A 26,602-nucleotide genomic window follows, 5' to 3' on the forward strand; every position below is an offset into this window, starting at 1 on the left:
CGCGCGGCCGCAAGAGCTGCGGCAGCGACGCCGGGCGCTCGCCCTGCTGCGCGGTCAGGGCCTGTGCGAAGCGCAACCGGGCACTCTGCCAGGGTGACACCGTGTGCGCTCCCCCCTCACCCCGTGGCACCAGGCCCGTGGCGTGGCACCGCTTGATCTAAAGGCGAAGGCTGAGGACCCGCGTCGTACGGATCACTCGGGTCACACCTAAGCATCAGATCCCAGAGGGGAAAGCGCCTGCATCCGTCTCACATGAGCTCAAGCCTTTGGTTTTCTCTCCCTAAGTTTGATCCAGTGCAAATATTGACCAGGGAGGGGAAGGAGAAACCAGAAGAATCAGGCAAGACAGGCCAGAAAGGAAGTTCTGCTAAACGTGCTGTAAATGCTCCCAGCCACTACTTTTCCTTTATGTGCTTCATTTACAGGCAGATCCCAAGACAGAAACACGCTGACAACACCTTCCACCTTTTTAAAGTCAAACGTGCCTTTTTCTCTCTTGGAGACAATTCAGAGCATCTGTCCCTCTGACCACTATATAGGAAAGATAGTGTATAATATAACAATATATCTTTAACATATACTTACAGTACATAATAATGTATCTATCTCCATCTTCTCTCCCGATCTCTGATTTTCCCCGCACAACAGTTAACTGCACAAACACCGACATCCTTCCCTTCTCAAGTTTGACCAATACAGAAAAACAACCGTAGCACATCAGAACCAAGGTCCAACTTGCCCAATGTCCTGTTTCCCACAAAGACGAAGGGAAGGCACTAGGACAAAAGCGTAAACCAGGGCGAGCACGCAGCGATGCTTCCCGAGACCTTGACCTCAGCTTCCAATGATGTGCAGTCCGGAGACTGAGACCAAGACACCAAGTATGCCTTTGGCAGAATTCATCTGCTGAAGAGCAAGGAGACACAAATGGGTTGTTAGTGGCAAAGGATGCCATTCCCTTTAAAAGACTTATGAAAATATAGTACAACCCTCCAAACTGGCACAGTTGAGCTTTCAAAGCAGCAGGTTCTTTGAATACTTTAAAGTATCTTCCTCCACTGTAGAACAGGGCTTCTGGTTCTCCATTCACACCCCCGCAGCTCACCCAAGGGGCAGATCAGTGAGGCTCTGCCCTGACCCCAAGATGTCTGAAGCTCTGCAGGTTCTCAGCCCTGTCCCCTCTCATATACCTTCCACCAGGATCTCCTGCCACTTCTGCCCCAGTGATCCACAAATGCTGAAAGCCCTCTGGCCTGTGGGTAAGGTTGCTAGAGAGAAAATATTGAACATAAGGATATTCTTCTGCTCAGTGGAGTAAGTTTATAAGTGCAAAAAAAAAAAAAAAACCAACCCCATATTCTTAGCCAGTTGCGAAAGTGCGAGGGCATTGAGAGGAGCGGAGGAGTCTTGCCTCCCAGACACAGGCCACTCCATTGCTGGATTTTGAAATGCATCAATAAAGAAAATGAGTCCGACAGCCAGATGTCTGCTATCATCTCGCTGGGACAGAACGGGAATAAAGCCCACAAAATCTCCACCAAAATACTTTCTTTGAAAGATCTTTGTTAATGGTTTTCCGACTGCAGGGAACGAAGGCAGCAAACGTTAAAGTCTGATGCCATCTAATGGCCCCTTGAATTTTCACCTTTCAAAGGCTGTGTCTGACTTGGCACTCTCAGCCACAATTTCAGAGTGTGACTCTTGAACTGACGTTGCTCCCTGCAGACACAGAAAGGTGCAACCAGTTGTAAAGGGTCTTTGAGAACGCATCCAAGGAAATATTTTATCTACCCACCCGGGGCTCAGTGTGATTGCCTGGTGTAGCTCCCGCCACCACAGAAGTAGTAGCGTGTTTAAAGGATTAAATATCTACATGGGTAATACTAGAGCCAGGCTGCCCCAACAGAGACGGAGACATAAGCTGCGACCAGGTTTGCCCTCCAGTTCTCATCAGGCTTTGTTTTGTTTGCTTACAAGTTGATCAAACTTGACTGAAACTTTCCATGCCGTGTGCTGGTCCAAGTCAAAACTGCTTGTGTGTGTTTGCATGTACGGCTGCACGCATAAAAGGTAAAGCTACTGTAATCAAGCACTTCTAAAGAACAAGGCTGTACAAAAACCCAGCTTTCTCCACATTACATTCTGGCAACCTTTTCTCTTAGAAACCTGAATGCTGCTGGCTTTGCAACTGAGATTAGGAATCTAGTGGCAAAGGGCTGAGCAACCTTTACATTGGGGACGTGCTTTCTACTATTCCTCTACGAGTCTGTGCAAGTTCGGCCAATCTGCAGGTCTCTAAAAATGGGAGTTTATAAAGGCTCTGTGACAGCTCAAATGTCAGAAGTGCCCATCTCCACTGAACACCCTCCCGGCATTCCCTACCGGGCTGCTCGTGCCGTCTGAGCCACGCACAAGACAGTGCCCACAGACAGGCCGACTGCGCTCCAGCTGCCGGCGGGCACACAGCCAGGCAGCGTCTAATTAGTGCTTTTCCATGAGCGTTCCATCTCATTTAGCATACTGGATCTCTGAAAGAACCCACGCAGAAATGCTGTGGGCGTGGGGATGCGTTTCCCCACCAGTTTGCAGGAAGGGAGAGGAGGAACATCAGCGCTCGTGTCGGAAGTTTCCATCAGACCAACGTGCCCAGTCTGGGACACAGCGGCCCTTTCTCCCCATCCTTGGCTACTTGGCAGTACATCTTATTTGAGACATCTCCACAGACTGAAACAGTGAAAACTCAACAGTTTTGCAAACTGAACTCCCAGAAAATAGAAAATCCTCAACTACCGAGCATCAGAGAACAGCAATTTATGCTACACGCTCAACAGTGTACAATAACTCAAGTGGCAAGGCAGGAAAATACTGGTCAAAATGGCCTATTGCAGCCTTCAACATGACATCATCCTGTCTCCTTGCAGCATTTAAAGCCTGATCTAAAGTATACATCATTCCGCAATTTTTGCAAATGAAGCAAAATCTGTTTTTCTCTGTAAGACTCAAACATAGAACAGTTTGGGTTGGAAGGGACCCTTAACAGGTGAGAGTCTGTAAAAGAAGCCGGTAGGTGATCACCCGGATCACAATACAGATTTCAGTACGGCCACACACAGACAAAAGTGAGGTAGAAAGATGCACGACTTTAAAAATCCTGTTTTCCTTTACAAGGTTCTTAAGTGATTGCTTGCATGTAACTCCTCATAGGATACACTGCTGCGTGGCTGTATTGCTCTTTCTTGGGTTAGGCATCCTAATGGTTATAATTCTTTCTTACTCTGTCAGTGATCCATTTTGAAGCTTGTCTTTCCAAGGGCTCCTACTTCCCAAGATTTCAGCCTTAATGTGTTATGCCTGTTATGAACACCTATTTTATTTCCACGCTTTTGTTTCCAGAATCTGAGATCCTTCTTGTAACACTGCGAAAGAGTAAGATCTAAGTGAGAATGGAGGGTCTGCTGTGGTTCGTACGCTCCTGGGAATGAAGAGAGTTCAAAGAAGAAAATTATAGATGCCCTTATCCTTACAGCATAAGCCCCTCCATGTTGATATAGCGTTTACTTTCATGCTAGTGCAGCACTAAGCAGAACTGTAGATGCTCCTGGAGACAATAATAAGAAAATTACTTGAATCTTGGTTAAGATTTATTTAAAACGCTGAACCAGAATTATTCTCCCACATGGGGACCGAGTTCATGAAACTGTCACCAGACTCTGAGGGCTGGATTTTTACTTTCCTGTAAAAGGAAACAAAAGGCTGATTTGTGGAAGGACAATGAAAGTAAACATTTGTTGAAGTCCTTAAAGACATTTCACAGAGTAGATACAGCTTTAAAAACATAAGACTGCAACTGATGCAGCCTCAGAGACTCTGAGGTATACCATACGCTGGCAGGGCATGACACAGATGTCTTCAAATAACTTCGCATTAAAAGCCTTCCTGACAAAAAACCCCCCTTTGTTTTCATTAATAAAATGAAAAGAAAAAAAAAGTGATTTCCAGAAGCTATCTCCCTGCTCTATACTTACACAGCACCTAAACCACCCGAGTCTTATGTCTCGGGCCTTCACACGTGAACCCACGCTGCAGAGCAGAAGCACAGACCAAGGCGGCATGGAAGCAAGCCCTGGGAGAGGAAAGCCTGCAGCGCAGACTCAACCGGGGTTCACATCAACTCCTGACAATGCCGTGTTTTTTACCACAGGGCTGTCCTCTTTCATCTCCAGGATCTGTGACAGAGAAAGCAACTGTTTTCTAATAAAATCAGACTATTTTCTTGCACAGCTTTCAGAATAACCACAAACAAGAAGCCATCTTCAGCATAAATTCTTGAGAAGTAACATGTATAATCAAAGTATCTTTTCTACAAGCGTGAGATGTAAGAGCGCTGTATAAACAGAAGGCTGCTATACAAAATCCATCTATTTAAAATACTGTTTATTTGTGATTTAACATTAATTAGCATTACATCTATGAGCAACTTCAGATAACATTTATATATTTTCCACAGGACACAAGAGTTGGCTGGCTCATTCTTTATGCCAAAGCAAGTAAATAGAGGCATTAGCAAAAGGTGCAAATAGTTCACGGTTGCATTTTAAAAAATATTTATGCACATTGCATTCATTTAGATATATTTTTAAAAAAGTTATGAAAAGCGTAGTTCACAGGTTACTGTTTCTACATATGTTGTAATACAACACAAATAATGTAGAACATAAAAAACAAAGTAAGCAACTGAAAGTTTCCACTATGATTAAAAACACTGATTCCAGTATTTAGTGATAGCTAGAAAATTGTTTCCAGGATCCATTCCAACATTGCGTTATCACACTTACACGGTCAAAGCTAACCAGCCCCCAAACATGCTATAATCAACATTTTTGCATGCCAAACCACTCTCCAGCCATATTTAACAATTATATATTGTATAATGTTTCAACTGGTGATTTGGGAATCACATGGATCTTTAAAACATACTTCCTATTGCGATGACTGATTTACAGACAATTTGACACAGTGAAGAAAACTCTACGTTAATTTCTATGTTTAGTTTGTATTTACAATACAGTAAAAGTACTAAAATGACAATATCAGTAAAAATGAGTAAGTGGCAGTACCACCCTTACCCATGGCACTAGGCTCTGATTTGCTCTGGGTTCATCCAAAGGACAACACAGATTCATGAGACCCTTTTACAATTCAAATGAAAGTGAAGAAAAAAACAAAGTGTTGCACTCTGTATGAATCCATACAAATTCTTTAAAATGTCTAATATGGAAATGTCACTTTGCTGATTTAATAAAAATATCCCACAATCCATATCATATAGTTAAAAAAAATAATCACCAGACTTTTACTTTCTTTGTCTCCTCCTATTTTCTTACTATTTCACTTTCCCTTTTAACAGTTTTGTTTCCTTCATTTGGTTATGTTAAGAGATTATTTTTCTTCATTCATTAGCAATACCATGAGAGGAAAAAAAGCCCACAAGTAATTTTTAAACGTGAATCCAGTTCAATTTTATATGACTTTATCTTTTGATTTCTAAGTCCCTGGACTCCTGAATTATATTTAAGTATACGCTAAACCAAGCATTCTTAAATACACTCTACTATTCAATGCTTGGTTCACATGCTTATAATACTTTTATACTGAATGGTATACAAACATTTGAACATATAAAATCTTACTTTTGTTTTGCCAGTTAAACTAAATTATCAATGTTAAGTGTATAAAATCCCCTTTCTTGAAAAATAAGGGTTCCCCCCCCAACTGATAGAATAAAAAAAGAAGTCTTCAAAAATTATATTTCACTAAAATGAAATATTTGGCAAAAAAGTTATTGAAGAATGGAATTCTTTAGACATTTTGTATAATTCCAAATAAACTTTCTCTTACACAGTTTTTCCCCTAATATTATGTGCCAGTGTATAATATTTCTATATGATCTAATCTTAAAAAAGATTTAAAGGTGTGCTGTTAATATGCACCCACTCAAACAGGGGTACAGAAACATAAAATATATGGTCAAAATCACAATACAAAAATGTATGATCTGGTTACCAAGTGAGACAGCAGTTTTAAAAAGTCGTATGATCACTCAACAGTACCTTTAACTGCACTGAAAAGTTTAAGGTCTGCAAAATACTCCAAGCAGAACTTGCTGCTGCATATTGTGATGGTATTCAATCTTGCTATGATGGTAACTGAGCACCTACCAGTGTAGTTCTACACACAACTAATGAATATTTCCAACCCTCATAGCAATTTTGGACACAGTTAAGCGAGAGATGAATTAATTTTCAATTGACATGAAAGTTTTTTTGTGGTTTTTTTTTTTTTTTTTGTTTGGTTGTTTTTTTTTAAAGCAAAACCGCTTCCAGTTCCTTTTTGTTTAGGTTAGAAGTCCAGTTACTGCACACCCCTAACACTATGCTGTTAATGGTCAACTTAAATGTTTAAAATGTGCAATGTCTCCTCACAACAGAACAGAACTGCACTTATGCTTCTACTTTCTCCTTCTTTTTACTCTTTTTCAGGAAAGATGGGGTGCGGAATTTCTTCTTCTTCTTTGATGGGGATTTGGAAGGTGACCCTTCAGGGGACAGGGTCTCTTCTATCTTTTCAGAGCTTTTAATTGTAATCTCTACACTCTCCACAGTACTAGTGGTTAACTGACTGACCCTCTTGGTGAGATCTTCTTCCATGTCATGCGCATCTTCCTTGCCATTCACCACCACAACTGGCAACTCCACAGATATGAGGTTAGCATTCTGGGTATAGAGATCTTCATGATTTTCTGAAAGAACAGACAATTTTGCAATCATTTATGTACACTATCATGCAAAAACCCAGTACTGAAACAAAGTCTGCGAGTCTGGACTGTGATCCAAAGAATGAAACTTGAAGTGCTTAGATGTGTTGTTTTCCCCATATATCTACACTCTTATTTGTTGTAAGCAGACAATGTTGTGAAAATGTCATTAAAGAAAACGGTCTGAAGAAGCTAACCTTATCTCTGCCAGGTATATATATAGCTCAAGCTGTATACTGTATACAAATACAGTCTACACAGCATATACGTATACAGTCTCAAGAACGCTCAGAATGACGCTTTACTGCAAGAGACTAATTTATGAAAATGCAGCCATTCCATACAGAAGTCTTTGGAGAGCTAGCCTTTCAAAATGCTGCCTTAGACTTTGCTGGAAAAGTCTTAGGCAAAAAACCCCTACTCTTAACACTTTCAGTAAAATAAAAATATAGTATCTATTTCCTCTACCTTATTAATATCTAAGTTTCAGTATGCCCTGCATTGTTTTCTGTTTGTGAAAACAGAATGTTTACGTATTAGAAAAAATTGAGAAAACCAGTTTTCTGGCCAGAGTCCCACCCAGACGTGTTAAAAGAGGGCTCTCTGGCTTGGTTGACTTCACACAAGTGTAAGAATGCAGCAGCAGAGTGGATGACTCAGGTTATCAGAGCCATTGGCATTGTACAGAAATCGCATGGAATACCTTCTAATTTTTCTGGGACATTTTGCGGGGATTGAGTTTGTGACTGAATTTGTGACACAGATGAACCGTCATCTGAGAATAATTCCTGTTCAGCATCTGCAGGACAAGATTTGAATTAGTAGCCATGCAAAAGTAAAAACCAAGCAAGAATGTCAGTGCTAGTGCTACAAGATTTACAGCTCTGCTAGCATTGTGTTGCTCAAGCTGACAACATAAAGAAGTTACAATACAGTTTAAACTCTATAGAATTATGGATTTACACGTTTTATCTGATAACAATCATTATATATTAGTTCTTTAATACAAAGCATTAAAAAGGGTGGCAGGGTTGCATTCCAAGTAGCATGCCCCATGGTTTTATCTAGCTGTAAGTCACACAGTTTGCTGTTACAGTAAGCTACTATGCTATGCCCTGAATGTGACATATAGAAAATTGTTTTACTACACAATATTAGTGAAGAAGAACATATAGTAAGTGTTACTGCTAGAAACAACAACAACAAAATCAACTCTGAATTAGTAATTCCCTACGGAATAGTAGTATTGGAAGAAGATGTAAAAAGTGAAAGTAGATGAGTCTTGCACATCGTGAGAATAGAAGAAAAATTAAAGAAGCCAAGACCAAACATCTCAGTAAACTTTTGCTCAGCTGGGCACAGACCTGAGCAACTTGATCTAACTTGGGTATCAACTTTGAGGAGGAGGTTGGACTAAGATGACCTTCACGGGCTCTTCCAACCTAAGTTATTCTATGATTCTGACAAAAAAAGCCATTATATTAAAGTGTGTTTTTATCAACCCCATTTCTGTGCAAACCTTTCATTGCTTTAATTTTAGCACTAACCAAAGTAAAAAAAAACCCCAGAACATTTAACAAAAAATTCTACTGTCTCAAGGAATGATTAGTTCTTAAGTAGTTGGCAACAGTATATGCTAATAATTCACATGTGTATGTTTTTTACAGTAGATATTTTCAAACTAAAAATGAACTCATTATTAAAATGTAAACCCCATCATTTAAAAACACACTACTGACCTTCCAACCCTTGCTGCTTGCGCTCAATTGTTTTCTTGTACTCTTCCAGTTCCTTTTCTGTGAGATGGCTGAATGGGTTGGGTGGCGCCGGTGGTGCATGCTCATCATCTTCAAATTGCATTGGCTGGAAAAGAAAAAAACACAAAATGTAACAGTTTTAAAAAAAGCAAGCAAGCAAGACATACATGGTTAATCTTTTTCGCCCAAATTTTGGTGACACCAGGTTGGCAGGGAATACAGAAGAAAAACACATATGCATCCAGACAAAAAACTACCCCATCTGATAGGCATTCACACAGTAATGAATACTGACTACTGAGCTGTAAATCCCCATCCTTTTGCAGCAGCACAACCATTATTTGAGGGGTGTGTTTTGGGTTTTTTTGACCAAGGGGGACAGCTTCAGAGTAGAGACCTGCCTCAACAGCTTATACTTCAGGGACTAATACACTCTTCAGAGAAGTGAAAGTCCTTCAACAACAGGGATTCAAAAATAAGGTTTCCCATATTTTCTGCAAATGTCCCATGTTCTAGGAATTTTTTTGGTAGGAAAGTGACTATTCTTATGCTCCAGTTTAGGAATCTAACTGGAAGAGCTCTTCTGAGATGAATCTTACAATGACAAAATTAAGAAGTATTCTCATGTTGAAAGAAAACTCATTTGGAAAATATTCTTTTTGCCCAACATAAATAAGCAAACTCAGTGTTATCTCAAAAGAATACTGAAAACCAAAATGAGGAAATAGATGTACTAACCCATGGATGGTTGGAAACTCTTAGAACTACAGAATTTCAAATACAATTCATCACGGTTTGTTAGATAACCTTATTAGCAATATGTGCACTGTTTGGAAGTAAGTATATTCTATTCCAGAAAAGATTAGTGGGAACAGGTAAAAAACTGGAAACCCTCCATCCCAATAAGAAGCCCGTTTCTAATGAAAGCTGCCTTCTATATGAACCCATCACACCTTTTAAACTCAGTTATCTCTGGGCCTCAATCATTTCCTTTAGCAGTAGTTCTACAAACTGATGAAAAGACTATTTTTGGCACCATACACTGCAAAGTTCAACACTTTAGCTTAAATGGTCTTAGAAAGGGGTCCTGCTTCATTAATACTAATGGCACGCAAACTTACCATGTGTATCTCCATTTAAAACTAGCATTTTAAACCTCTGAAATGAAACATGAATAACATGTATCCCACATTCAAAATTTGGCATTAAAATAATGAGTTCTAACAAAGCATTTAGAAAGAAAATGGCCCAAACTGATGTTTGAAAGATAGGCTGCCAAATAACCCCAACATTTGTAAATCAATTAATTATGTTCTACTCACTGGACTCGGCTTTTTATCCACAACAATCCCAGCCAGCAGCTGAGACTGTGGTCCTGCTGTCTTTAGGTCATATCGGTTTTGCTCCCTTATCTATACAGAGAAAACAAACCAAGTTAGGAAGAGATATTTCTCTTTAACAAATCCTATGCCCATCGGCTTTGCAAAGCCAGTAACACAAGGCAGCAGCGAATGGCTGGAGGATCAAGCCATATGCTGCTGCACCTAAAAATGAAGGACTCTCCTTCCACCTCTGAATACACCGCGTATGTTGTTTAGCGCTTCAAGTACTCCCAGTATATCCACCCTCATCCCAGCTCCTGCACTTCATGCAAGCCAGTATTTCTAAATAAACTCCAAGGAATAGTGTATCTCTGAACCTGTTCTCTCCATCCCATAAAATGACCCATGTTAAGCTACTGGAGAGATCACTGTGGTCACAAAGGTGGTAAAGTCTTTCCTTCTGTGCATAAATCACTGTTTTCCCCAAACCAACAGCCCTAGCTTCACATTGCCAGTGCTTAAGAGATTGACACATCAGATATAAATATAAATGCAAATACTGATCATATAAAAAAAAATTCTACAGCAGAAAATAGGAATAAACTATCTAATGAGATAGTGACATGCATGAATTTAAAATTAATTGTCTGGGACTTGTATTATTAATCTCTATATGATTAAAGGGCACCTTTCCAGTTCTAAGGAAGGGAGTTGTTCCATCTAACTCCAGTTCAGTCCCCATGGATACTGATATGGTGCTTTCCAAGAAAGAGGAAAAATATGTAATCAAATGGAAAGTGTCCATGCCTAGGGTGGAGTGTTTGGTCAGTCTGACAGTCAGCATCTCACATGCTGGAAGGGAAAAGCAGTGAGATATTTGTGTTTACAGAGAGGTCCAACAATAATCTCTTTCTTTTTTTACTGCCATTAGGAGTGGACTGGACCATAGAAACTGCAGCTTAGTAAGTGCTAGGCAAATTAGTACAGAACAGAGCGAGATTACAGTCTGAGACTGAACCATGCTGTAGATGACGCACAGCAATTCAGTTCATGTTGACACGTAATTATCCACTAAATATAATGCTAAATAGCAGGGACTACCATTTCCAATCTATCTTTTCCAGAGTTAATACTCATCCTTCATCAAACTATTGCATTCAAAATTTACATATATATTGCATACATATCTACAGACTTCATGCATATCATACAATTAAATACATGCTTTTTAGTGCCAAAAAAAATCACATGCAATGCAAGAAACTTCTCAGTACAATCAGAACATTTCAAAATGTTATTTTACTGCTGTTTTGAATCATAACTTGAACATATATTTTTATTTGGAAATGTTAGAATTTTCATTTCATTACACTTCTTTTACCTTATTTCTCTTTTCCAACACTTCACTTGGGTTTGTATTTAGAGGAACAAATTGGTTTGGATCTTCAATTTTGATTGGCGTTCCTCCACTAGTCTTGGAGGAGTCATCAGCTTTCATCCACTTAAAGAAGGTGAGGGAAAAAAGAAAAAAAAGCTAAACACCCCATCATGCTGGGGAAGAACAAATCTCAGTGCTGTCTTACTGTTAAAGAAGAGATATAAAGAAAGGACTTTCTGACTTTATTCTCAATCCCACATGAGACCCACAAAATAATCCCAACTCTTTACAGCTTTGTGTATTTGCTCAAGAGGATTTAAGTTGCCTTGAACATGCATCCATCAAAATTACTTTTTGTAAACACTGAAATACATTCCTGAAAAATGCAGTACTAACTGTATACTAATGAAGTAATATTTAGAAAGGATCACACTTCTTAGTAATTGGCACATAGATCCACCAGCTCCAGAGCTCTTGTTCATGCAATCAACTTCCACCTCTGCTAACTACACATTTTGACTGTAGTTTGTTTCCTTTGTGTGCTGGGTTTGGCTGGGATAGAATTAATTTTCTTCACAGAAGCTAGTATGGGGCTATGTTTTGGATTTGTGCTGGAACCAGTGTTGATAATTCAGGGATTTTTTAGTTACTGCTGAGCAGTGCTTACACACAGTCAAGGCCTTTTCTGTTTCTTACAACAGCCCACCAGCGAGGAGGCTGGGGGTGCACAAGAGGCTGGGAGGGGACAGCTGACCCCAACTGACCAAAGGGATATTCCATACCGTATGGCGTCATGCTCAGCATATAAAGCTGGAGGAAGAAGAAGGAAGGGGGGGGACGTTTGGAGTGATGGCATTTGTCTTCCCAAGTAACTGCTACATGTGATGGAGCCCTGCTTCCCTGGAGATGGCTGAACACCTGCCTGCTGATGGGAAGTAATGAATGAATTCCTTGTTTTGCTTTGTTTGAGTGAGCAGCTTTTGCTTTACCTGTTAAACTGTCTTTATCTGAACCCACAAGTTTTCTCACCTTTACTCTTCCAATTCTCTCCCCCATCCCACCGTGGGGGGAGTGAGTGAGTGGCTGTGTGGGGCTTAGTTGTTGGCTGGGGTTAAACCACAACACTTTGCAAAAGCAGGGTTTTAAATTGGTTGCCAAGGGGTTTGCTCCCAAACTTAAGTTTAGAAACTCGCCAGCCTGCCAGCAGGAGGAGCTGATGCTTTTAGAGTTGTACTATGCAACTGGGAGTAGCCTGATAACAAGTAACATGCTTTGTAGTCCCAGGAGAGCCATGTCTCTCCAGGCTGGAAACGCAGCGGAAGCATCTTGGCGAGCCGAAGGAGGAGGAAAAATCTTGATCATCATTAAAAGTAGCAGCATGAACAGACTTCGAAGTCTGTTTTCAGTAGGCTCACAAACAGGAAAGGGGCAGTTAGAGATGAATTAGAGCTTGTGTCTCCCTTGCGTAGAGAACAACCCATGGGTGATTTAAAACTTTACTATGTTTGGTGGATAATTAATAGCACAAAAAGATACGGTAGAAAAACTGTTTTCTGCTTCAGGAATCAGAAGAGCTAGTAACAAAAGGGAAATAATTGTTAAATTTTATCATAAACTGTTGCTCTTCCAAACAGTTAAACCTCTCTTCACCAAACAGAGGGGGCCCTTAGTACTAATGTCATTACGTCTCCCCAAAGCCTATTTTTATTTGCTCAGTAAACTTATATTTTAATCCTCATATAAACTGTGCATAACTTACTTTTAAGCAGTGCAAAAACTAAGAAACTGCCTAAAATATCTACCTACCGTGATCTTAGTCCTAGGACTGGTTTCCCCATTCCAGGACTCCTCAGGCACATTAACTTTCAAGTATGTGTTTGGAGAGTTCAGCCATCTTGTCTTTTCTCTCTGTTGCCTCTGCGCCAGGAATTTCAGGGGGGAAAGCGGGACTGTATCATCTTCAAAGGAAAAGGCAGTCACAGTGGCTGGGATCTCAACATCACTCTTATGTCTGGGTTTTTCCCTGACTAGTGGTTGCCTATAGGCATAGCCAGTTCTGTATCCCTATGGAGGTGGAAAAAAAGAAAAAAACACCACACTTAAAAAAAAATTTTACAAATAAAAATAATAAATAAAATCATAAAAACATATCCAAAGAAGTCATGGAAGTTTTGTGCTGCCCTATATGCACTAAACAGGTCCTCTGAGCTCTTCAGAGAATGGACTAGCGGTGTTGTCCATCATTAATTCATACTATTAACATTCAAGAGACCCATTTAAAACACAGTACAGTAGCAGCTGGACAGGACCCCAGGCACACTTCACCTTCCTCCCACCTTTGTGAATGCGTGACCACCAAATGACCCCCTGCTCAGGTTATAACCCAGGTAGCATTCACAAAGACATTTATCTCTTGCACAACGGGCACATCCTGGTTCATGACACACTGCCATTCCTCACTTTACTCGTGTTGAAGGTTATTCCAGAATTCACAGTGCAGTGAAAAGGACATTTCAAACAAATTTAATAAATTATCATCTTCTTTCCTAATATTAGCCTTAATAACAAAATATAGAGGGAACCTGCTGTGCCTATTTACTAGGTGGCAATGAAAACATATTTTTACTCTTAAGCTACTATAAAAAGCAAATACGTTTGTGAGGTGGGTTGGACAAAATTCAAGTTCAAAACATTATCAATTCTTATCAAGACACAATACTACTGTCAGATACACTGACATAATAAAAACTAAACCAAGCAGAAGCTTCAATTGTCAAACTCAAAAAACCCAGAAAAAAAATAATTTGCTTTACAGAAGCTAATGCTACACTCTCAGAAGCTTACAGAGACTATATGGACAACTCCATCAGTGTGCTCTCACCAGATTGTCCAGCATCCGCATGAGTGCTTCAAATTCTTGCTCCCCAACTTTCCATTTTTGTTGCGAAGCCATATTAACTCCACCTCCTCCAGCTGCTGCCACAGCGTGTGTGGAAGGCTTGAACTTCTGCAGATCCAGTAGTAGAAGATTGTCTATCCCACCTGCTCCAGCTAATGCATGAACCTAGAGATCAATGAGTGAATTTCATTTGTTGAAAAGCTTTGGGATTCTCTGCTTTTCTGAATTCACAGAAGACAGACGCTTAAACACATGCTACAGTTATTTCTCCTGCTAGTTTTCTTCTGTCCAAAAATGTATTAAAATATATAGCAAGTGATTCTTATGGAAAGGATGATAACATCTGCTAATAATAGCGCTTTAAAAGGAGACTCAGTAAAAGTTTAAAAGACTCAAACACTAGCTTTCGCTTTCAAGAGTACCTTCAAAAGGTCCTTCTGCATCACTGGACTAAAACTTTTTCATTTTTATACATATTTCAAAATGAGTGATCGAACTCAGAATGAATGGCAGGCGAGGGAGGAGAGGAAAGGAGTGGGAGACTGGCGTTTGCACCTCCGAACAGCTACATGGGAGGACAGGATCACTGGGGAACAAGAGCAAAGTGATGAAGTTTCTGGGGATGGGCTTAAGAGTTATGGAAGGTGAGGACACTTTCAATGGTCTCTCTCCATAGGTTACAGATAAGATCTAGATACCTAACTAGGTAGCTAAATTTAGACAAAACAGAAAACTGATTTTAGGACTCAGGTTATTTTTAAATACCCTACCCTCTACCATTGCTCCAAAGACCTTTTGTTTATTTGGTTCTACAGATCTTGGTGATTGTAGGGAGCAGCTTCTTTGTCAAGCTTCGACAAGCTTTGTCAAGCTTCAGCTTCGACAAAGGAGATGAATGTCAAGAGATCTCAAGTCACACTTCCACATGCAGCGAGTACCACTGAATCTATCATCTGACAGACCCCCTGCCTGAAGCTCATTCTCCACAACATGGAACAAAACCTGTACCCTTCACAGTGTAACACCACTGGTACTCCCTCTAGGAAGAGTGATACAGTATTTGTGCTATTTCTTCTATGTTTTCCTGATTACTCCAATTTCTCTGACTTTGATCTGGCATAATATTACTGGATTCCACAACCCCAAATATTTTGTAATATTAGAGATCTTCCCATCTGGGATATAGTCTATAGCTCATCAGCATAAGCGTTTGAAATTAAATAGAGACAAATTCTTTCTTACCTGTGTTTCACAGGCCAGTTGCACATTGAAAATATAGTGGAATGCTTCTTCCAGTGTCTCTCCCAGTGCCACCACACCATGGTTTCTCAAGACTAATACCTAGTAAATGAAGACACTAATGTTAAGTGGTAGAAACTGGCACAGTACATGAAAATTGTTTATGAAGAGCGTGAGTGAGGCTGAATACCTTGCAACTGGGTCCAAGAACTTTCTGAAGCTGAATTCTCTCTTCCTGTTCATCAAGAGATCCCTGGTAGTTGTAATAAGCAACATCTCCCAGAATCAGAGCTTCTTGCGATATGGGAAGGATGCCACACTTCATAGATGAAACCTGTTTCAAGAAAATGAAATATTGATAATTAGGAAAAAAAGAAACTCTTAAAACCTGTATCTCAACCACCCAACCTTAGTGGGCTGTACGCTGTATCTTTGCAAGAAGAGAGACAAACTCTCCATAGTGAAAGCTGAGACGCAGTACCTTTTTTTCCCTAGTTTAATTTGCAATAGGGTGACAGAGCTGCTGCTACCCAACCTAGGAGCATTCATTATAGGAAAAGACAAATTATCCCATCTAAGTTAATTTTTGTGAATTTTATCCATGTTTAATTCTCAGTATAAGCCTATTTAATGTTTTTTCCTTCTTTCCCACATTTGTAACTTCAAAAAACTAGTATAAAAAGTTATCCATGCCTTTTTTTATCTATAGTCAAGGAATGCATACATATGTGTTTATATATAAAATAATATGAATATATCTATCTCAAACCTTTTCTTTCAAGTCTCCTTACATTTTTTATCATTGTTATACAGACCATTTTAGACATATATAACTATGAATTTTTAATACTGAGGTGAATCCAAACTGAACATAACTACTAATTAAGCCACTTAAATATTGAGCTGCATAATGCAAATCATGATGTATACAGCATGTTATATGGTCTAAGATGCTATAAATGAAGCCTCTGTAAACCATATACTTTACAGCCTCCTTGACCTGAGCGCAATCACAGAATCATTAAGGTTGGAAAAGACCTTTAAGATCATCAAGTCCAACCATCAACCCAACACCACCATGCCCACTAAACCATGTCCTGAAGTGCCAAGTATACAAGTTTTTTTGAACACTTCCAGTGATGGTGACTCCACCACCTCCCTGGGCAGCCTGTTCTAATGCTTGACCACTCTCTCAGTAAAGAAATTTTTCCTAATACCTAGTCTAAACCTCCCCTGGTGCACCATGAGGCCATTTCCTCTTGCCCTATCGCTAGTTACTTGGGAGAAGATACCAACACCCACCTCACCACAACACCCTTTCAGGTAGTTGTAGAGAGCGATAATCGTATCTGAGCATCAGTTTATTCCTACCCGTTTCACTGCGGTGGCCCAGCCCTCCTACTCTGCTTATTTGATAACCTCACACCTTTCTTTACCAGTGTAGCGTCGATGTTAAAAATGAAAATAAAATTGCGGTGAGCAGTGATTCAGATTCAGAAAGGTGATCTAAGTTCATACGGTAAACCTGTTTTCTTTTACTCTTAATGCTAGAAGGAAGACTTACAGCTGCCGTTGCAGGGGTATGTATGTGTATTACACATCTGACATCAGGGCGCGTGGAGTAGATGGCCACATGTGGACTGAATCCTGCATTGTCAATACTTAAAGTTGTACTTCCTTGGTCAACTACGTCTCCTAGGATGTTTACCTTAACCTGGAAAAGTCAAACAAAAGAACAATATTCAAAAGGTTTGTGACAACTGCCATTATCTACAAACTACCCTTTCCTTCCTTACTTAGTACGAAACTTCCCCTGACATGTTTAGGGCTCAGAGCACAAAAAAAAAGTAGGAGAGCAGCCATAAATCTGTGTGTCGACAGACCATCCTGCTGTCCAAGCCCTTGATAGCTGGTGGAAGTCCAGTCATGGAAGAAGTAAAGATAGGACCCTGATACATGTATCCCTCTTTGGTCTAGCTGACCTTTCCTTGTTTCTGACTTTCAAAAATGAATTTTGTTAACACTTCCTATATTTTAAACATGAAGAAAAATCAGCCTCTGAGAAATTTCCAGTAAGAAAATTAAATGCATAGTGAATTTCCAATTTCATGAGAACATTAAAATAATAATTCCAGGACCAACAAAAAACAACAGCAGGGTTATATCAGTTCTTGTTCTCATGTTTGTATTTTGGTTCTGTGTTTGCTGGTGTAATGCTATTAATCTGCTGCCTCCTTCCAACTGGAGGTAATTTCTTTACAGATACATACTGACACGAAGAACACATGGCAGGTTCTGCACCAAAAGATGCATGATTTAGCAGCTACCATTGCCTAAATCCCAATCTGTAACTACAGCCAGCTCCTTTGCTGGGCCTGGAGAAGATTATTCAACTTTATTTCCCCATGTATAAAGATAAGAGCTGATTCTACTAACACTACTCCTACAGAGTAATTTCATATGTATTACCCTATTGTCAGGTTCTAAAAGGCTGCTGTTACACTGAGGCTATTTGATGAGCTTCATCAGACAGGAAAACAAAACTTTGATGCTCCACATTGAAGCCGAAGACAAAGCAACAGAAAGCAAAGCTAAACCCCAAAAGAAATGCTGAGGACAAAGGATGCTAGTATCTAGATAGTTAATGAGCCTTTCACCTGGTGGGTAAACATTAAAAAACAAATAACAGCATGATTACAGTTTAGAAGTCCATTTTAGTAGTCACAAAAGTCTTTTAGAAAACAGGTTGAGCCTTGCTGGTTATTACAGCAGATGAATCACGTACCAAATTGGAAGCTGAAGCTTCAGAAAAGGACAGACCTCTTGGAATGATTAGAATATGGTCATGTTCTTTGCTTACTCTTACCTGCAAAGGAGGAAGAAAATGGATTACTGATTTATTTTTTAATTTATATTATTCAGGGGGAAAATTTATTTGAATGAATAGGTAAGATTCCAAATGAAAAAGATTATTCTCTAAAACACTTACTGTGATATAGGCATTTGGCAAGTGTGCCCACCCGAACAAGTCAGCCAACCTATATAAACTGGCTAACTTGCAACGAGTAAGTTTTTCTCCCTTAACAAACGAGGAGGTATCTATCCCAGGTAGATCATTGATGGGTGTAATCATTCCATGGCCTGAAAAACAGATAAAAAAAAAAAAAGATGATGGCCAGTCAGACAATTAAATAACTTCTAGCTATGCCATGATCTTCCAAAAGCAGTATATTTAAATTGTTAGCACAGCAGCACCAGCATTTCTTAAGACTGGAACCGCACTGCTGGATTTCTAAGGTCTTCACTGAAACCTCTGTTACTTTAAGGCAGTAGAACCTATACCCCAAATTTAAGTGTTCATCTCTTTTTCAAACACGAGAGAGGTGAAATACAGGTTTCCTTTGAAGTACCACTTGGATTTTGAGCTCTCTCCTGATTCAAGATCCTACATAGGACTGGAACTGTGCTTTAAGACATTTGCCACTAATGAAGTATTTTAATATGTTACTTTGAAAATTACATGAGAACACATTTCTGCTGGACTTCTGGCACCAGTATAACTAATTTGAAGAGATGTCTCAGCCTGAGCACATTAATTTAGTCCTAATGAAGAAATTAGGGTAAGTGCAACAGTTCTCCAACTGCTGGACAGAAGGGATGGCTTCTTAACAGAGAAAGCACGAAGATCAATTTATCTCTCTGACTTGTGACTCACACATACACTTCTCCCCTTCACAAACGCACGGTATCCCTTTGAGAGCCACAGCCTTTGCTTACAGGGAAAGTTAAGATCAGAAGAGGTAAAAGTAATTTTGGTTTTCAACAAAAAGAGTATGCACTCTGAGATTAGTCATCCTGTCAGAGTCCCTGGGAAAACACAGCAGAGACAACAGCTGGACCTGCAGACTCACCAACCAGCCAGAGACGCAGAGATAAGACTATCTGGGCTCTCTGTTGCTCTCTTCCACTTGTTTTGTTAAATGAACTCTTAAGAGCTGTTTTGGGACCAGTTCTCAAAAAATGGTTAATGCTGACAGCTGCCGCTGTACTTCAGGCTTGTAAGCACCCATATGATGTCCACTCACAGAACTTAAATCAACTTTTAACGTTTCAGTGCTTCATGACTTGGAAAGAACTTGTGTATTGACTAAAAGGTCCTAGCAACATTTTTATAACTGGAGTGCATACTACAAGCTGTTTTTAACTGTGGGAGCTGCTTGTGTAATGATTCAGTTTGACAGGCTATTCCCCCCTCCTTTTTTTAAAATAAAAATTTATATGCAAGAGTAGAAAAATAAACAATCTAAATTGTTATGTATTTCACATCTCAGTTTATGCTCATGTTAAACTGCTAATAGTAATGGGGCACAGCATTTTGTTCCCTTTCTCAGTTAAATTTTTATTAGCAAATCACAGAAAAACTGAGCGTGAAGATGCCAAAAATTCTGGATATCACTATACAAATCAAAGAATTTAATAGAAAGAAGCCTAAAAAGGAAAGTTAAGGCCACCATCTGTACTACTTCACAGCTGAAGTAAACTCTGACAGAACTTTTATTCAAAGAAAGAGGAGAGCCCAGCATTGCTAAGCTCTAGTGATGATTAAAAAAGGAAGAGAAAAAGCGCAATTGTATGCATAATTCACTTACTGAGTGAAGATGAGGAAAAACCTGCAAAAGAGCTTGCTGTAATGTATTCAGCAATCTGTTGTAACGCAAGCAGTCCAGTGGGGTTATTGCCCTTCTTCATCTGTTCTTGAATAAGGCATTCCAGATCTTCTCTAAAAGCCTGTAGAAACATTTGAGAATCATCAAGGAAACATGGCTTTGACAGAAATAAGATTATTATAGGTGGGGCTGGTAGCTTTGCCTGTTACTAATGTTACACGACACTTCCCCTTAGACCTTGTTTTTAGCTGCTAATAACTTTTGCCAAACTTTAACCATCTGACCTAAACTTTGTATGCTAAATATTGGCAATTTGGGGGGCAGGAGGAAGGAGTTAGGTCACAGAGGGTTAACAATTACCCAGAAAAAGACAAGATGAAATGTATTTTTGTAAATGCTACCAAAAAACATTTTTATCAATAAAGAGTTCTCTGTATTTTGGAAGAGGTACCTGAAATTCAATCAGTCAGAGTGTGTTGCTTTTAGTGCTGCATATTTTAAAATTCTGTAATGCCTGTGAAAATCCATCCAAATTTGATAAAGTCATAAATAACTGGAAAACTGGAGCTCATGCATGCTCAAGTAGTATCACAGACATGCAAAAACTATAAGGAACACGGGATGTCATGTCCTCTCCGTTTCCTTCCTTCTCCCAAAGGCAAAAACCCTTCCCTCTTCTCCTGTATAAAATGTCGGCAATCCCAAGAGATAAACTCTTGCAGAATATATAATGAAAAAGATTTTCACGGTATCAAATTTAATATACTATGCACTGTGGACAAAGTTCCTTCTAGATGATAGACAGATTAACCACTATCTACAACAAACAACTGTCCTAAGACTACTTCAGTCCTGGCATTTCCAGACTAAGTAAATTCTGTTCTTTCAAATTTTCCTTATAGGTTATATTTTCTAACACTCTCATCATTTCTTGGCAGCGTCTTCCAGCTTTTGTCCGAACGAGCAGTATGCAAAGCTGCACAAAACACAAGCTGAGGTGTATTGTGAACGCTCTTGCTGGTTCATTCCAGAAAGACATTTGGTGTCTTTACCATGCAGCTGACTCCTATTATAACTCCAGGCTATTCCCAGTATATAATTGTGCCCTTCAGTTTGCCTTCCTTAGCAGAGTACTTAGTCTCAATTAAAAACCAAAATTGTTCTGTATGGCAAATATAATTTCTTCACTGAATTTTAATTCAGTCCTCCAAAACACCCACTTTGTTGGGTAAAATCCACCAGTATCATGACATAGTCTGTTCATCAACAGTTTTGAATCTAAAAGAGAGCGAGTGCTACCAGACCCCCCAAGATATCCTCAACGCTCTACTTGATATGGCCTCTCATTTGGACAGCTGAGCATCCACAACTACAAGTTTAATTTCCAAGTTTTCAGACACCTGTGCATTTCCTTAGAGCAATTTTGTCAGGACTGTGTGTACCTGAGACTTGCCCCATTTCCACAAGTAAAGCCTCTAAAAATTCAGGTGGACTGACTACACAGCAATCTCTTGGTGCACACCAGACTACGCATGCAGCATCACCCAAACAGCTGAACAACCTCTTGCTAGCCTAAAGATACACGGGTAAAGTCAGATTTTTCTCTTCAATGGCTGCTGTAGGTAAGATCTATGCAGCAGGGGAAGGGAGCAGATGGGGAAAAGGAAAGAAGAAACAGGGAATCAAGTGAGGAAAGGAACCTAACTGGGATTGGGAGAAAAGAAGGGAAGGTATGGGAGGTGGATCAGCATTGGGACCACGTAAGGGGAACTGATGGGAGGTAATGATGGGAAGGTTATTGCCAGAAAGACAAACAAGGATTTGTGGAAAACAGCAAATAGTTGGAGAAAATACCCTGACTCTCATCCTTCATCTATCAGCAGATGACACTGAAAGCCACTCCCTTCAATCCAATTCAGCTCCGAGGATGTCCATCATCATCATGATTCTGTGTATGCCAATGGCAACGTGGGTGCCACCCTTACTGACAAAACAACAAGCACTGTCCCCCACCTGGAACCTGAATGTGGTCACGAGCCCAGACTGCTGGAAGCCAGGCACGCAGAGGCTGTTTCTTGGCCCCCTCTTGCACACAGATAATAATCTTTAAGCATACCACAGTTGTCTTGTCCCCATGCCTCATCTGGCACACAGTGACTAGTTCTCACTAGAGAAGAAATTCAGTATGTTTTCCTCTTCTCATGGCTCAGCACGTGTCTCTGTGCTTTTTGCGCGTGCATGCTACTCATACTCTGTTGAGATGACAATTATTATTTATCTGACAAGATTTTCTCTGGGCAGATAATTACTGTAAATCCAAGTGCTTCACAAGCATTAACTTACTAATCCCCAAAACATGCCTTTAAGGTGCAGCAGGGCCCTGTCATCGTTTCCACAGAATGGCAGCAAGGAGGTCAAGGTTAGATGCTTCCCCCAATTTGGGACATTCATTTTGAGAAGCCCAGAGTCCCATTTGCACAGCACTGGGCAGTAAGTAGCTTCTTACACGCAAAGCACAACTCTCAGTGAAAATTCAAGTGCAGCACTATGCGTTTAATGTGCTGCCCACCCTCAGGGTAACAAGGGGAAACACACAGAAAAATCACAGTCTGAAAAAACAGAAAACAGATGACTCGGCATCACCTATGACAGCCTGGTTTACCTGAATCTGAGCATCTCTCACTACAACCAAGAGTGGTTTTGAATGAAATTCAGATGGGTGCGATTTATGCAATCCCTGTAGAAGATGTAAGGATTTTTTCACACTAGAAGAAAGTGTTTTGGTGGTCAAACAGCTCGCGGTGTACAGAAAAAGGAGCCAAGGTCCAACCTTTACATTCTACCAACCCGCTTGAAAGTGTATAAAGTGTAAAATAATAACAGTTACTTCCTTGGCCCTTGGCCCATCATATCCCTCACATTACAGAAGGCTTTTTTCCCCTCCTAAAAATCCCCAAAACACATAAAACAGACTTTCAAGCACCAGCCATCCCAGCGCCAGCTCGCTTCTCTGCTAATGGTTCACCATGTCGCTACAGTTCTATGGCACTTTCTCCTTCTGTTACTGTGATCTATTAAGATTGCAGAGACAATGACTGGATGATATATTTCATCAAAAAGCTATTCTAACACTTACTTTTGAATTCTGTCATTCCAAGATATTAAATTACTTCTCAAATATTCCTGAAAGAGGCCCCCTGCAAGAAAGCTCTACCATTTCACACTCTGCAAGGCTGAAACGCTCTTTCGCTCTTGTTTACAGTCTGTATATAAGGAAACTGCACATCTGTAGTCTCCTGGGGGCCATGTGGAAGACCGAATTCATGAAATTTATGGAAGTATTTGTTTGTGAGGAGATGGAGGAAAAGTTATCTGTATTACATTAAATCACTCTCACTTCAATTCAACAAGGACTATAAAAAGATCTGCAAAAACATTCACAGTAAACTCTTATTAGTCATAGTCAGACTGGTTTGGGTTTTTTGTACAGGTTTAAAAAAAAAACACGAGTAATGTTACTTCCATAGCAGAAAAAAGGTAGTGTAATGTATTTTGGGCAATTTTTGACAGAAGGATTTTTTTGGTTTATTGCATATTCTATTTTTAATTCTTCTGCCTTCTGATGTTTTCATTCTTCTGAGCTTAGTTTTGCTTTCTAATGCTAACAGTAATATATTATACACTTGCTGAGGCTGCTACAAATGAGGATTTAGCATTATATCAACAATTTTGTTAAATTGAATAAGCAGCTTTCCTTAAAAGTAATTTCAGAAATAACACAAGATAGGAAAGAGCCAGGGCAAGTAGCAAATATGGAGGTTTGGGATGAGCTGTAAAACAGAGGCAAGGATAGGAAGTACATAAAGTATGCAGTTTATCCACAAGCCAATGTGCAACCATATTTTCTAGCAGAGTGCAGCCTTCAGTGTGTCACGCACAGGACTCACATTCCTCCATGTATATTGATGAATATTTCAATTCCTTTTGTTCACTGCTACAGACCTTTAAAACTCAGATCTGTATGTCCTTAGATAACCATTCCACATGTGCTAACACAACCATTCTCTGTTTCTGATAATTCCCGACGGGCTCATATGAAGGGCATCACCTTCTGGAGAACAATTTACCTTAAATATTAGCCATTAAACAAATGATATTTATTGGACCCTTCACTGTACAGCACTTGTTTCTCTAAAACCACTAGTGCACAGGCTTCCAGTTTTGGGATCTGACCCATTCAGCAGCAGGAATCTGTTTCTGAAAACAGAACTGCAGCCTGGAGACCAAGCAGTTTGGTTTTGCTTTAATTCACAGGGCTGTAACATATACACGGCATTACACTGCAATTGCTCACAAGTAACCAAGTAAAAGTCATGCTTGAGAGAGATGTTTTCAAAAAGATGACAAACACTCTGCTCCAGCACAAAGCAGATACTTTTCAAACAGAAAGGTCACTAGTAATTTCCAACGTAGTATTTGACAAGAAAATGCTGACAAAGGAAAAACTGCACTGTCAGATGAATGACAAATTATGTTAATCAGCTGTATGCACAGCCTTGCTCGATAAAGAGAAAGATTCTGTTCTGGGATTTAAATAGGTCTTTGGGTACATGTGTTTTTTTTTGGTTTGTTTGTTTTCAAACACTAAAACTTTAGACATAGGATGATAGAATAAGAGCATGGATTTTTATTCACAGTGGGTACCAAGTCCTAAAGCGAGAAGCACAGCACCAGCTGCACAACCCACCCTGCCGTAGCTGAGAACCCTCTCCTGTTCGCACGAGCATCCTTCTCTCTTCAGTGCGCTCACTTGCCCAGCCAAGCACCACTGTCCCCCCTTGCGTGTGCTGGAACAGCACTCAAGCATCCTGCTGGGAGTTTGCATAGGGAACAGTCCATGGCATGAGAACTGGGCTCACGACAGCTATTGGAAAGGAGGGAAAGCATCATTTCAGATAAGATGCACAACTAGGAGGCTGCCAAATAGAGCTTTTATTCACCTGGCAGAAGCCAGCCACCTAAGCAAATAGCCTGACCTCGGTATGCAGCAAGCTGCAAACTCCCCTTCTACTACTCCCAGCTAAAATTGTTCTCTTCAAAACTGCAGTGAGCTGAACTACACTAATTTACACCAGGGGAAAAGCATAGTTTTGCACATACTCCATGGACCAAAGCATCCGCTGCACAGCCAAGCCTGCCCTGAGCTGGCGGTGCCCGGATGCTCTGCTTCCATCTCACCCACCTTCTGAATGCCACTCTACTACCTTGCACAGAGACATGAATTTCCCCACAACTCACCAGTAAAAATACACAGGGCAGCTCAGTCTGTTCCTAAAACTGTTTCTAGAACTCCACTGTTTCTAAACCTCCAGCCAGCTCTTTTACACTAGCTTAAAACAGCCTTACATGGTACTGCAGCCTGCAGAACAGACACAGCTTTTCTTTGATAGAGTCATTAGTTGCATGATTAGGTCAAGGTCTTTCTAATATCATAAAATTAGTTCTTCAGAAATATTTGCAATCATCTTCCAAATACGTATCAAACTCAAGCAGTTTAGATGCAAAAATCTTTCAGCTTAGACCTGCAAGGACTCTCTGAAGCTCAAGAGTGAAGTTACAAGCCTCAGTTCTGACTCACTTCCATTTTCTTTCAGGAGGACAGTCTAAGTGTGAGCTGACAGTGTCAACTGGGGCTTTTAAGAATCAAAGCAACGTTTGCATGTACCAGTTGACAACTGGTATTTTTCAGTCAACATAAGCAGAAAAACTAGAATAACCAACTTGCTAGAATAACATATTTTACATGTATACACATCTATATATAACACAGAATAATAACGTTGCTAGAAAATTTTAGTATTAATCTCTTCCTCTTGGTAGGCAGCTCTCCGAGGGTGTTACGAAGTATGCAGGCTCACAAGTCATACGCTGTTTGTTCGTCGACCATTGATTTCTCCAGGTAGCCCTTATCCACCCAAAACAAGTAGAAATAAAACAATAAGAAAAAAAAAATTCCCTGTAAATAGGGAAAACGATGGCATACAGCTCATCTACGAATATCCCACACCATCGCAAACCTTTAAGAGGAGAAAGCATGTGCTCGTATCAGGACTAATTACAATAAGGTCCAAACAGTTTGATATGTCAGACTACAGGAAAGTAGCTAGAAAAGATATGTGACGTCCCTACATTTAATAGCAGCACTGCTGTTAGCCTAGAAGCTGCTGAATAATACAAGAAACCCCTTCACCCATTTTCACTTTTGCCCATTTTTGATCAGAATTTATATATTTTAAATCTCTTTTTAAAGAGGGTCTAATTCAACTTATCTACATATAAATGCATCCACACAGTCTCTAAGCAAAATCACCACCACTGAAGAAAAGTTTCAAAACTTAACTGGTATTTTGTTCTCGGGAGTGAAGAGATGTTAATTTTAACTCCTGTGCCGTAAACGCAGCTGCCCACGGAGAGGAAGACCTCCACCGACACAGCCGATACGGCTTTGTTACAGGGTGGGTTTTAA

The 26,602-nt window shown here is 40.0% G+C and overlaps 1 protein-coding gene across 1 annotated transcript in view; it reads right to left on the reverse strand.

The window, feature by feature from the left end:
- Window positions 1-4,413: 4,413 nt before the first annotated feature.
- Window positions 4,414-26,602, reverse strand: part of ADD3 (adducin 3 (gamma)) — a 33,182-nt gene continuing 10,993 nt past the window's right edge. The window contains exons 3-15 of the mRNA XM_010284584.1: window positions 20,059-20,197; window positions 18,399-18,550; window positions 18,195-18,275; window positions 16,974-17,123; window positions 15,600-15,743; window positions 15,413-15,511; window positions 14,153-14,335; window positions 13,078-13,335; window positions 11,275-11,394; window positions 9,894-9,983; window positions 8,554-8,677; window positions 7,518-7,613; window positions 4,414-6,799 (exon numbers count right to left, since the gene is read on the reverse strand). Coding sequence (XP_010282886.1) covers window positions 6,501-6,799; window positions 7,518-7,613; window positions 8,554-8,677; window positions 9,894-9,983; window positions 11,275-11,394; window positions 13,078-13,335; window positions 14,153-14,335; window positions 15,413-15,511; window positions 15,600-15,743; window positions 16,974-17,123; window positions 18,195-18,275; window positions 18,399-18,550; window positions 20,059-20,197 — 1,935 coding nt within the window. The 3' untranslated portion in view covers window positions 4,414-6,500. The remainder of the gene's footprint in view (window positions 6,800-7,517; window positions 7,614-8,553; window positions 8,678-9,893; window positions 9,984-11,274; window positions 11,395-13,077; window positions 13,336-14,152; window positions 14,336-15,412; window positions 15,512-15,599; window positions 15,744-16,973; window positions 17,124-18,194; window positions 18,276-18,398; window positions 18,551-20,058; window positions 20,198-26,602) is intronic.

The sequence above is a fragment of the Phaethon lepturus genome, unplaced genomic scaffold (assembly GCF_000687285.1).
Source record: "Phaethon lepturus isolate BGI_N335 unplaced genomic scaffold, ASM68728v1 scaffold21533, whole genome shotgun sequence".
NCBI classification, from domain to species: Eukaryota; Metazoa; Chordata; class Aves; order Phaethontiformes; family Phaethontidae; genus Phaethon; species Phaethon lepturus.